At 29.8% G+C, this 14,162-nt stretch overlaps 1 protein-coding gene across 50 annotated transcripts in view; it reads left to right on the top strand.

Annotated features, from left to right (window-relative positions):
- LOC145292850 (uncharacterized) overlaps positions 1 to 14,162 on the top strand; it is a 200,518-nt gene that overhangs the window by 87,087 nt on the left and 99,269 nt on the right. For 25 of the 50 annotated variants that reach the window (XM_080138928.1, XM_080138914.1, XM_080138924.1 and 22 more), the window contains exons 3-4: positions 9,964 to 10,047; positions 13,795 to 13,881. The exons of 12 other annotated variants lie outside the window; for them this stretch is intronic. In XM_080138928.1, coding sequence (XP_079995054.1) covers positions 9,964 to 10,047; positions 13,795 to 13,881 — 171 coding nt within the window. The remainder of the gene's footprint in view (positions 1 to 9,963; positions 10,048 to 13,794; positions 13,882 to 14,162) is intronic. 13 more of the 50 variants (XM_080138949.1, XM_080138947.1, XM_080138943.1 and 10 more) reach the window with 2 other exon arrangements.

Below are 14,162 nucleotides of genomic sequence, written 5' to 3'. Positions count from 1 at the left end.
CCAGCTAGTCAATTAATAAGTAAAATTTTAAAAGTTCTTTATTGGCCCTAATATGGGCACAACTTCCTATTTGAACATTCAAATATTTCAGATTTGCATTAAATTTGATCCATCGAGACATGAATTAAGATTCCCTAAATTTCAGTTTTTAAGCTTAAACCTTACAATGGATTTTGATTACAATTAGAACAAAGATTCTAGACATAAGGTTTAGTATCATTATGTCTTGATTTTAATCTTTTTGAGGTGACATAAGGTTGATGCAGAACTGTTCTATCCTAGAACCGGTATTATGTGTGCATATTACAGAAAAAAATAAGAGTACTTGTTTAAAATAGTGATCAACGCATCTTGGGTGAAAACATTATTACATACTTGTGTTATGTTGAAATTAGTAAAAATTTCCAAAAAATGGTTGAGTATAAAATAATTACAAATGAAAATAAATTTTGTCAAGTTTTATCGTATGTTATTTTTGAACATAAAATATTAGAACGTAATTGTAACAAATTTTGTTAGAAGTACATCTAGCGCATCTTCTATTGGATCATTTTTGGGGGAACTTTTGGAATTTATACTGATTTCAGCTAGACACGTAAGTGTGTAATGTTTTCCCCTGAAATGCGTTTGTTTACATCATCACTATTCTACACAAGCACCAAGATAAGTTTTTAACCGCTGCTATGGTTTCATGTGTGCATCAACCCATGGTAACTGTATGGAAAACAACTTACCTTATTAAGAACTATTAAGCTCTGTCTGCGAAGATATTGAGCACTGCATAAAATTATAAATTAAAATTCTGAACTGGACAATAGCTGATTCTCATAACTCTCAATGCCTTTGTTCAGTCTCATGAAGATACCCCCACCCCCCTGTGTGCAATTGTGAGGCAAACCCAAACCACACCTTTCTTGAATCGGTCCTGCTGAAGTCCAGTGGCAAGAAGTGCTAGACAACTGGAAACAATGCCGAGATAAGCAGAGAGCACATACAGCACCTAGAATTCCCAAATCGTCACCCATTTTAGTACTGACTAGGCTCAATGTTGCTTAACTTCGGTATGTTAACATGAATTATGCCATACATGCATAAAAATTCTCATAATTACTCCAAAAAGAAAATGCACTTTGGATTGTGACAATAAAAATTGCCTCAATCTAGGAGGATTTCTCCTTTACTGACTGAAGACAGAAATGATAAAGTATCAGAACAGATACTACACTTTACTTCTCTGCCTTAAACGAGGTTGAAGAAGACATCTTGATATAACTATGGTGACTGTTACTTCCAATCGTGTAGATTTGCTCTATTTAGGTCAATATGGCAGTTTTGTTTGTTTTTTTTTTTTCAGTTTTTTTTTTTGTTTTTTTACATATATATATATATATATATATATATATATTTTATAATTAAAATTCTGAGCTGGACAATGGCTGATTCTCATAACTCTTGATGCCTCTGTTTAATGTCAAGAGGATAGCCCCCCCCCTCCTGTAAGGGTAGCTGCGTGTGCGATTGTGAGGCAAACCCAAACCACACCTTTCTTGAATTGAATTATGCATACACGTATGTGTATATATATATATATATATATATATATATATATATATATATTATAATTACAGTTGCTTAGAGAGTAGAATTGGTTCTGAACAAAACATTTCAGTTTCACGTAAAGTTTTGTATGGGTTATAATACCCTATATATTAAGTTTTGTCTGTAGACCAAAAACTGACAGGAGTTTGGTAGGCAAATTTTTTTTAAAACAAGCGCATATATATATATATATATATATATATATATATATATATATATATATTACACACGTGTATACATTAATATATATATAGAAAAAGGGTTTGTGTTTACTATTTTTTAATGCAAATATTACACAAATATAAATCAAGTAGAATATCTGCATGAATATAATTATACGTAATAGGTTACTAAAGATGATCATCCCATAAGAACACAAAAAAAATCTAATAAGGAATTAAAATGAATGTTTAAAAGAATATGCAAATTAGCTAAATCTTTTGCAATTCCATGACCCATATATAACAAGGTTGTATTTTCTTTTTAAATAAATAGAAAAAAGTATTTTTAATATGAATATCAATACACAAAAAAGAAAATTCGGAGTATGGATAAATATTTTATAAGGAATAAATTTTAAATTTAATAACTATTTTCTTTTGGAAAACCATTGAAGTTTAACAGAATGTAAGTTTTCTATTTAAAAAAAAAAAAAAAACACGACTGTTAAGTAATTCTGACATTTTATTTTCTGACAATATTTTAAGGGGATAAAATAAAACTGGAGGCCTCCTGAGCACTTTCTGAAATCATCCCTTCAAGACATCTCCCCAAATTATGCTCTATTCCTGGATTTGTCACCATTGTAATATATACACACTAGATATTTTGTGATGTAGTGTATGTGTAATATATATATATATATATATATATATATATAAAAATAACAATTTTAAGAAATTATTTATCTCCTTCCCACAGCAGTGCGATGTGACACGGGTCGAAAAGTGGGATTGAAAAACCAGTGCCTTAGATGAAGAGCACTCTGCTATGAAAAATGCTTGGGCAGCCCTGTCAGATTTCCCTGGTAGGAACATCTAAGGCAGTTAGCAGTAAACTAACTCCTCCTCAAAGGGAGAAGGCAAAGCCTGAATGGGTGAACCTATTAGAATTGCACAGGACCAGAGACATACCTCAATCAGCAGGGAACAAATCATTTCACATAGACTTGGTTTTTGTTCCTAGGGACCCCCACCCCACTACTACTTCCAGCTGAAGAAATGGCTTTCTCATATTGTTAGATGCCAAAAAAGGGAAATGCTTTGCTTGATCTGTGACCTCTATTTGACATTGACTACTCCCTTCTCACATAAGAATATATTATTTCACTCCAGAAGAGATGCGGCAGAAAATACATCCTGTAATTGTAGTCATTTTTAATGTAAACACTTTTTTTTTTTTTTTAAGATAAATTACAAAAATACTTGTGTATAAATGTTTTGTTTTTTTTATTTTAACTTGATAAGCTGTGTCTCTCACTCTGTGCAGTTCTAGTTCTTTTGAAAAAGGGTTAGTTTACTGCTAATCACCAGCAGTGCCCATACTGATGAGGCTACTAAGGAACTTTTTCAGGCCATAGTGTTCTTCCTCTAGGGCACTGACATTTTAAATTCCATTCTAGGACGCTTCTCACATCATCCCACTGTGGAGGGAGCAAGGCGATATACTTTCACTTTTGTAATGAAAAATTCCAAATTTAACAATTTAAAGACCAAAACGAGTGCAGAATCTTTTTCAATCAATAAAAACACATTTATTAAAATTAAATTCGATATTTCGATTCCTAACAGAATCTTCATCAGGAAATACAATTTTTTTTTTCTTTTTGACATACCATGGTGATAATGCTTGGCATGTTTTCCTTCCGATGCTGAAGTATAATGTTTAAATGCTCAATATAGTAGAAAATGCTGATTGAGTGTGTATCTAAGTAATAAAAATTGTGTGATATGGAATTCAAAATTTAATGCTTTAAAGACCAAAACAAGTGCAGAATTTTTTTTTTATTTTTACTTTTGTATTTTAAAACTTATTGATGATTCTCGTCTGAGCTCCAATCTTTCACGAAAAACACCTGTCTGGCTGAAACCACTGTCAATAATTTTTCCCGCTCTTTATCTGTGCCAAAATCAAAACGTAGATTCCATGAACAAAGCTTCTTTTTTAGAAGTACATGCCTGTGGAACTCTCTTCCGTCTGCCTGTTTTTCACCTGACTACAACTTGGATGTCTTCAAGTCCAACATAAACAAATTCCTGATGACCCACCCCCTTAAAACACTTTATCAAATCTCCAATACTAATGATTACTACGATACTATCCCATTGATTACTGTACACGCAATAACCCTTATCCCCCGAGTGGCTTCTGGGCCTTGATAAGTGGTGACTACCATAAAAACAAATAAATAAAATTATTCTTATTCTTGTCATTTTGTAAATATATTTTGCACCCGTTCCCCAAAGCTGTATGAATTTTGAGTCTCCCTAAAAATTTTTCTAGAATTGTACATTATTATTATTATTATTATTAGCAACAGTATGTAACCAAACAGAGCATATTTATGACAAAATAAGATACTACACTGTCTTCCAAGTAGGAAGTAATATTTGAGTGGTCTTATGACAAAAGAACAGGTACTACACTGCCACCATTTCTGAATTGAAAGATAGTATATTAGTATAAAATAGTAAGTTCCCCCCACCCTCTCTTTCTTCTCCACTAAACTCATTCCTCTCCCTGGACACACACTTTTATAGATTACTCAAGAAATGAGGCGGCATAAGGGAAATAACTCCTTGCGAAAAATGAGTTACTTTTCCTTAGTACATAAAATAGTTGGAAAACAGATGCCCCACCTTTACAGAGCAATGAATTTTTTTTTTTGTCTAAAATTTATATATTATTCATCCACAGCAACGCTTATGAAGAAAATACCAACTTTGTGGATATTTGCTTTTTAGTTTTGTCCTTTAGCTAGACATGCACGGACGATTGACTTATACATATTAGATATAAAAAAGAACTTTCTTTACTCGGTAAATGTTCAATTAAAGAGTTGGGTTTTGCAAAATAATCATCTCAACCCATATGCTGAGCGTTAAAAGCAATGGAAAAGTCATTGTAGACTGATCAAATAATCTCTAGTCACTTTGTGTATGAATTCCTTTCTTCCAGGTTCCAAAATAGCTGAGCCTATCTTTTGCAAATTTAACACAAAGGTAATTCATATGGAAAATTGAAAAAAATCCAATCCTAAAAATGTTTCTTATCTATAAAAAAAGAATTTTTATAGGGAATTATTTTAGGTTGCACCGGCAAGGGAGATAATGAAATCTCAGCAAATAATTTCTTCTTAGAAAAAAGCAGACTTATTGTCATCTGGAGACTTACTGTGGTAGAGCATTCGACTACAAATTGAATGATCCAATGTTCAAGCCTGGGTGTACTTCACCATTTTATTTTAATTTTTTTTATTAACAAATTCAATTTACGATAAGAGGTACAATTTAAATCATTTCTTTGTTTGCATATTTGAAAACTAAACATCATCGTCAAGCCCAAATATCAGCTGACATGATATTGTAAACAAACACAGACAGAATTTGATTAACTACATTATCATTATTTATTTTATTTTTTGCGAATTAGTCCACCAAGCAAATTATTTCTCACAATATATAATATTCAATAGAGGATTGATTCTATAATACATATGTAATCTGCATAAATTAAAATATCATGTTTGAACATATTGTACGACCGGGTAAGGCCAGACATGTGAAACCAAAGCAACTGAAACTGCAAGAAATTTCATAAACGGACTCCATCCGCCCCCAAAAGTTTCAGCTGACCCATAAAAAATGAATTTGTCTTTTTATTTTTTTTTTTTAATTAAAATTGTCTTTTTTTTTTTTTCTATCTTAAATATTTACTATGCTTGACTTGAATAATCTATTAACAAAATCTCGTACGTCCAAAACTTTTGCATGTTTCTTTTTTAAAAAGGTATAAGTTATCAATCATGAAGATTGTGCCACATGATTTTCTGGTCTGCATGAAGTCTTCCTCATTGATTGCAGCCATTCATTAACTTGTAGGGTTGCATGTTTTTACCTTCGACACTGAAAGTAGCAAAGTGCAATAGCTACGTGCAAAAGTTTTGCCGAAAACACAAAGAAATGGAAGCAGTGTTGCCACTTTCACTTTATTGAGTTGTGGTTCCATGCCAAATACAGACGACCAGAGGGCAATGGATCCTGATGTTGAATCCTCTTGGATTTTCACTGAAGTCCTAGTTAGCTGAGCTATGAAATTAATATTGCTTGGTGCCAAACTTGTATGCCTTGGGTGACCCTATCAGGAATCGGAGTTCAAGCTGCATAGCTCTAACACTATCATGTAGACACCATGATGTAGAAGGATTGGAGTTTACGGAGTGAGAGGCATGTATTGTGATTTTACTAAAAAAAAATGCAAACTTTTGTTCTTGTGTTCCTCTTGTTTTTTGCTAATCTTATTAATTGCAGGTGAAATTTTTTTTAGATGTGTCCTAGCATTTGAGTGCCTTTTTTTTTTTAATCAGTTGGTCTGATGTGCTTGAGATATATATTATTTACAGAAAGTTTAGATAAGTCGTCGGTATCATTAATTTCAAACCTACTAATAGGGGTCCGTTTTTGATACCCATATCAAGCTCTCTTCAGTCGATACTCATCTGTTTTATAACCGGAATTGGAAACATACACATACATTACAAGATCTTGTGCAAATCTTGTTTTTTTGTTGTTTTTTTTTTTATTTTTTTATAACCGAAAATTCAAATAATAAAAATTTTAAAATTTGTCCGTTTAATGTTTTGGAATGCTAAAGAAAACAAAAGAAAGGGAAAATAAAAAAGGAGAAATTTTATATACTTAAATCCTCTCTCTCAGCTGAAGAGAGTGGTCCCCTATAATCAAGTTTGAAACCGAGGGTACCGATGACTTATCTAAACTTTCTGTAAATAATATATATAAATAGTACGCCATTATTTACAGAATTTTTTCCTCATAAAAGAACACTCTGCTGGAATCTTAGTTTTATATTTAAAAAAAAAAAGTGTGTATAATATCTATCTAATATATATATATATATATATATATATATATATATATATATATAAAATAAAAATTACAATTAAATTTACCAAAATGATCCAAAATGGAAAAACAAAAGTATATTATAAATATTAAAGAATTAATATTTATAAAGTAATCTCAACCAGATGTAAAAGCTCGATAAAACCAATTAGGAGATAGAGCTTATAATAAGCTTATAATTTTCCTTGTACATATTTGTGAATTATTCCATGGATTTCGGCCTTTTGGATTATTTTGGACCATCTTTCAATTACATGATTTCCTTGGATTTTACTTGTGCGAATGGAAAATTAGATTAACTTTCTGGGAATTACATTTTTGGATTTTACCGTCATTGGATTATTACCTTTCACCTGACTATCCATTCACGTGAAATCACCTTTTTATTGACCCTATTCTGTATGCTTCACTTTTTGTTATCAAGTAAGATAACACTTACTTGCAGTTTCATCAAATACTTTTGCATCCAAAATCCGATCCCGCATTTTGCTAATTCCTACCCTCTGATGAGAAGGAAAGTATTTCTTCGAAATTCTGCGGATTAAGGACTATCCACTTATTTAATGTTTCCTTTTCAAATTAAATATGTTTTAACTCTTTTTCAAAGTGTTTAACCTGTTTTATTAACTATTTGCTCTTTATATATATATATATATAATCTCATTTCCAACAAATGTTCATAGGCATTATGAAATCATCTGTCGATTAAAACAATAGCTATGAACCTTCATCCACAATGTAGGTTGGATTAACTCGAGGATTTTGACGTTTTTTAAATGTGATTTTAGTTGGTCTTTCCCAAAGTTTGAAATATTTCCTTGTTAAATATCAAACAGATGCATATTAAGAATTGCGTCCTTATTTAGATGCCTCCCCACAAGGGCTGATCTAGATACAAGGTCAATTTTTAATTTGTGAAAAATCCAGATCCACTCTGAATTAAGATAAAAAAAAATTTCCTCATATTCAATTGAATATTTTGCATGTGGCATGTGTTGGACAACTCAGAATTTCACCTTCACTGATAGAATAAATACAGCCATTTTATCAGAAACGGAGGAGAAAATCTCTATATTTACTTTTTTTTTTTTTTTTAGGGGGGGGGGTAATTACTTACCAAGACTCAAAGGCCATTCGAGGATAAGGGTTAATGAATGTAAGGTGATAGTGTAGATTTCGTTAATCATGTAAATTAAATTTGATTATTTATGGGGACGGCTCAACAAAAACTTGTTTGCATTTGATTTGAAGGCTACCATGTTGTATTCAACTGGGAAGCAAGCCAACAGAACAGTGTTCCACAGGTGGTCAGGGTCAGTTTTGGCAAAGAAACTTTGTTCGTGGAATCTGGCTTTTAGACTTGGGCACAGTTAGAGAGTGAGGGAAATCGTATGTAATGGTTGTAGCTAGTCGAGCGGTTTTTGTAAAAATTTGACAAAGGAACCATAGATTGGAGTTCAGTTGAGCTCTTGCCATCAAAATCAGAGACAGGCTCGCAACAGCTCTTCTTTGTGGAAAGAGGTTGCAGGGAAGAGAAAAGGGCATCACCTACAACGTTTTGAACTCTGTTAAGGCTGGATAGGGCAACAATACTCCATTTTAGGGCGTACCTTTCTCTTCGTTTAGTTCTAATAGGATACTAGACCATATGTGATATGATGGGTCAGTATTTTATCCTTTATTTACATTCTATTAAAACTCTGCATCTTTATCTTGTCTTTGAACATTGGATGACCTCACAAAAGGATGGCCTTATCCACTTAAATAGATGTGTAAGAAAGGGGAGTTGTTTATGACGTCATCCGTTAACACAAACCCGAGACGACCCGAATGGTTACATGCTTGATCAGTGACTGTATAGATCCGGAAGGTCTAGTTGTTATCATCTAATGTCCAGTAATGTCTGTCTCTTTATCATTTCGTTCTCATCAATAGCTCTTTTCCTACAAACTCGATATTTGATTCAAGTTTTCTCGTGGATTGTTATAGTATGTTAAGAATAAAATTGATGTAATGCAATAACTTGAAGAAAATTTGTTGATAATTATTTTCTTAAAAACATCTTTAAAAAAAAAGGGGGACATAATTCTGTATTTGTCGATTTTAATTTCTTTGAACATTTAGATGGATTAATAAAAATTGTAATTTGTCCTATTTTTATTTTCATCATTAATCTTATAGAAATTGATAATTATCATTAATTTCTCTTAAATAGATGTCACAAAAATGATCACATCTATTTACAACATAAATGATCTTCCAAAATTGTTTTAATGGATGACATTATCCATTTGTGACATCATCTAAGGAGTTTTAGTAGTTACTTGAGTTTTTCTCTCTTTTTGACGGAATGATCATTACTGACCAGCCGTGTCACTCTTCACGAATCTGCGCCATTCTGAGCAACTCATCCATACTAATGTCCACAATGTCTTTCACGTTGTCTGACATTCTTGTTTTTGGTCTTCCATGTCCTCTTTTGCCAGTGGTTGTACCAAAGAGCAGATCTTTTGTTAGGCCGTATGTTCTGGCCACGTGTTCCAAAGTGTCATAAAAGATCCTCCAGTTGTATTCCACCTGTTTTGATGGATGCCGTCATCCCTTTGTGCTACCATGCATTAAGATTAGGATACCAGGATTCGCAGAGTTTTGTTGGTATATAGAAAGTTTTTTTTTTTTTTTTTTTTTTTTTTTTTCAATTATTTAAGATTAGATCAACTTAACAAAATGAGCAAAATAAGATTCAACTCTTTCTTAAAATATGTTTAGCATCAAAAATGCTACTTCAAACACGTGACAGACTAAAAAAATGTTTCTTTTGTTTTTTTTTAACTTGACTGACCAAAAATAGATTTTTTTTTTTTTTTTTTTTTTTTATAACTTTCACTTTTTTGGCACAAGTTATTTCACGGCACTAGTTTTTCATAATGCTTCATTAAATTTAGTTTAAAATAAAAAATTTGATAAGTTTCTCATAGGGATGCAAGGACACATCTAAAAATGAAGTGTAATCATTTTTTAATGAATATTGCTTTTCAAATGAATTCGTTTTTTTTTTTTTCTTAACCTGAATGCTTTCATTAATATTTCTATCTCTGTTATTTATATCTCCCTCCTTTCCTCCCTATATCTACAGATCTCTTTAGATCCTCTGTTTCTCTCTTATATATCTGCATGCTCGTTTGTTTCTAATGTTGTTGCATGTTTATTTTTGCATGGTCAGAGCAGATGAGAATGAAGCCATTTCCGCCCCTGACAAAGGAATGCCAAATCCACGCAGAGAAACAGAAAACAGATTAAGCAGACTGTATGTTGAATGTAATATTTTATCAAATCTTTTCACCTTTTAGAAACTTAAGAACTTTTTTTAAGTCTTTTTTTCTAAAATTAATATATTTCAAGCCAACTTTCAGTTATTGCCCAAGTCATGGTTTTATCAAATAGTAATTTTTTAAAAATATTTTTTAGTTACCAATTTGGAAAAAATAAATTATATCAGATCTTTTTGTTTCTTTTTTATTTTCTTTCTCGTCTTTATTTTTTCTTTTTTTTTCTCTTTCTGTTTTTCTTTCTGCTTTTTTCATTTCTTTTTCTTTCTTTTTTTATTTTTATTTTTTTTTTCTAAATATTCTAAATATTCATGTGATGGTGACTCTAGCAGTCTGAAAGTTTGGCTAAACTTTTGCCATTTCTTCTTTGACAAACATCTCTAGTTAATCTCATGTTATGTGGCAGTAAATACACTAAATTTACTGTTTGCTCTTTTCTAGATGCTTCTAAATTTCTTTTTACATTAGATTATTTTTTAAACTTGAAAAAAATTTTTTTTTGACTACTAGAATGCTAAAAATAAGAAAATGTAATTTTCTCAATCATATTGTTGATTTAAAACATCTGCTTGTTTCAAAAATTTCAAAATTTTAACTTTTTAATGCCATTCTTATTTTCATTTATACTGTAAGAATTCTAATTCTCTATTTAATGTCATCCCTTAACATTTTTTAAAATAAGTGGATAACTTTGAATTGAAATTTATCGACATGAAATTTATCGATAAGATGTCAAAAACTAAATCTATGATGCAATCAGATTTGTATTCTAATATTTTTTTTTTTTTTTGCAAAATAAAATTAAATAAAACAGAATTAATTATTAAATTAAACAGAATTCATAAATAATAAAATTAAATAAAACAGAATTCATAAATAATAAAATTAAATAAAACAGAATTCATAAATAATAAAATTAAATAAAACAGAATTCATAAAATAATAAAAGAATAAATTTGCACCAACATTTTTAGGATTTATTGGATAAGATATTTAAGACTTTCATCTGTCTGTTCCTATTTCATGAAATTTTAATTTATTAATTTAATAAATATCAAAAAGATACCTACATTCCTAAGAGTGTAAGTGTATTTTTATATAATTTGTTTTCTTTTTCATTAAATTGGATTCCTAAATAAGTCTAAATAGGATGATTATTTTGTATGCAGTGGCTTAAGAGTTAGACTTGAATAAATTACATTTTAAGACCAGCTGAATCTCACAAGTAAATGTAACTGGTTAAAGTAAGCTTTAATTTTAAACAATTTAATTCAATTAATTTAATAACCAAAAGATCATAAAATTTATGCTTAAAGAAAAAGATTGTCATAAAATATTTAAAATAATTGTTTTAGCATTTTTACTAAATTTTGAGTGAATTGGAAAAAAAAATTCTCACATGAAAATATTCATTTAACTTTTTGTTAAACTTTAATATTTTTTCAACAAGTAATGCATATTAAAGTTCTTATTTTTTGTATAATTTTCTGAAAAATGTAGATTATATAATTTTTAATTTCCTATGATTCAGGTTTAGAAATTTATTTAGTCAGGACCACTCTAGAATATGAATTTTCCTTCCACATGCAATAGAAATTTTCATTTACAATTATCAATATAAAAACATCTATTAAAAATAAGAATAAATGTTTCAAATCAAAGAATAAGGTAATACTAAAACCAAGAAATATTTTATCTTTGATGTTTGAAATTTCAACACTTTGTAAAATGTCCTATGTTTTTTATTGCAAAAAAACCCCAATGCTTTTAATTTCTTTCATTGAAGTATATTTTCCCAAAATTTTAATTTCCTTCATTAAAATATGTTTCAAAGCAATTACTTTATTACAAAATTTCATTGCGATAAGAGTTAGGGTGGTTTGCAGGGAAGAGGAAAAACAAAAACCAGTCTCGAGTGAGTAAAATTGAATGAGTATAAATCATCACCTTATATTTGATAAAATTTATTTTAATTTCAGGGTAGAAACATGTTATTTTTTTTTTCTGTTGCTTTTGAGGCAAAAAAAAAAAAAATTTGATATTATCCAATTTTTATTTCAGATTTTAATTTGAAATTGTAATGACTTGCATTACTACTTGTTTTTATACAGAATTCTTTAAAAACATTTGTTTATTGCATGTATTGTTTACCCCATAAACCATTTCTGAGATTTAAAAAAAATTTTGTTCCCAAGTTTTTCAAACTGTGCATGATTTAGTTATTTTTTGAATTTTTAATCTTTTATTTCGTTTATCAAAATTTCAACAAGAATCTTTTTTTTTTTTTTTTTTTTTTTTTTTAGAAACAACATTAACTCTTTTCCCCCATCTTGTAATCACAATGAAGAATATTTTGTTGCCATTTGTTTAGAGTATGAATCCCAGCTTGGTCATGCTATTCAAATAAACAACAAAAATAATAGAAGAAACAAAAACGTAATAAATTGTATTCAAAAGTGCATACGTGTATACAGGAGAGGGGGGGGCATCAAGTGTAGTTTTGTCAAATTTCTGGAAACCTGTAGGTTTTAAAAAATAATGCAGGCAGATTGCTTCAGGCTTCAACATCTGAGTGTGAAAAAAATGTTTATGAAATATTCTATTTGAAATTATTTACAACAGAATCCATTAGACTTTTGAAAATAATCATAAATCTGTCAATCTATAGAGCCTTTTAGCATTGATATTTTCCTGCAATTAATTTCTAATATATACATGTGTGTGTGTGTCTCCAATTTTAAAGACTTAAATTACATTTACCTCCTTTTTTAAAATAAAAGGTTTTTGTGCTTACAACCTCGTTTACAGACGTTTCTAAAATTGTATTTTCAAAAATCCAATGAATAAAACGTATTATACTTTTTCATCAAGACAGTTTTTTAGAAAAAGTCACATATCCAGGAAAAATAAAATGGAAAACATTATCGCTGCAAGCGAATACATAAAGGAGAAGTCTTAATCGATTTTTAGCTAATAATAGTAATTACATATATTTTAGTTAATAATAATAATTACATAATGATGCAATGTATTGAAATATTAAAGTAATCAGTTTATAAAAATCTGAACAATTTTCATTGAAAAGTATGTTATAATTTGTTGTATAATAAATTATGAATGTTCTCATCAAGATTGTTATTGAGGTTTTTCATTCAATATTTTCAATTGTTTAGATAGGAATATATAATACCTCATTATCTCTCTGTCCTTAAATGAGGAAACTTCATATTTTGTAATGAAGTTTAGATGATTTATTGGGTTTATTAACCTTATTTATGCATCTAATATTTTTTCAATATACATTGAAAGATTCAAAACTTGGGTTTAATATGGTTTATATTATTATTTATTTTTTTAATAGTATAATCCAAACATTATCTGGTTATTAACTATATATTAAAATGTATACCTATTTTTTATGTAACTTATAATTTTTTTATAACTTACATTATTGTTATTTTTTCTTTTCGGATTAAGCAAAATTTTATTTAATTTTATGCATGGTTGTGCTTTTTTTTTTTTTTTTAATCTTTTTTCAGTATTTATTAAATTTTTTTTTTTTTTCCGAAACAATTTTCCCCCCCGTTTTGATGATAGGTGATAGATTTCTCTTGTTACCCATGCATCAATACTCTACCTTATATTTTCCAGGATTTGTGTTGTTGTTTTTGTTCCTGAACTCCCTCTTATGTCTACTTAACTTGTGTGTTTCCTCACTAATGCAGCGCAGCCGAAGTAAACAGTTTTAACGAAGAAGATGATTATGAGCGCAAGCGTCGAGAACGAAGGGAGGCTCGTGAAGCCAGGTTAAGGCAAGGAAAACGCCGGGTTTTATATATATATATATATGTCTACCTCAGTCTACTTGCAATCTGCTAGAAATCAACAAATCTTAACACGTTCAAAAGTAACTCCTCGCATCACATGCATCATTCCATGCCGTACACTTTGTATTGCTTTTGGATAATCTCTCTGCATCAAAAACCATCTAAAGCATCTTGAGCATAAGGTTACACAATCGCTAACGGAAAACCTAGAAAAAAAAGGGCAGAATGTTAAATGTCCTGTTCCATTAAAACTTTGATAAGCATCC

The sequence above is a fragment of the Euprymna scolopes genome, chromosome 14 (assembly GCF_053919585.1).
Source record: "Euprymna scolopes isolate OS-2025 chromosome 14, ASM5391958v1, whole genome shotgun sequence".
Lineage (NCBI taxonomy): Eukaryota > Metazoa > Mollusca > Cephalopoda > Sepiida > Sepiolidae > Euprymna > Euprymna scolopes.
The sequence above is the reverse complement of the archived record's forward strand: the minus strand, read 5'-3'. Positions and strand labels throughout refer to the sequence as shown.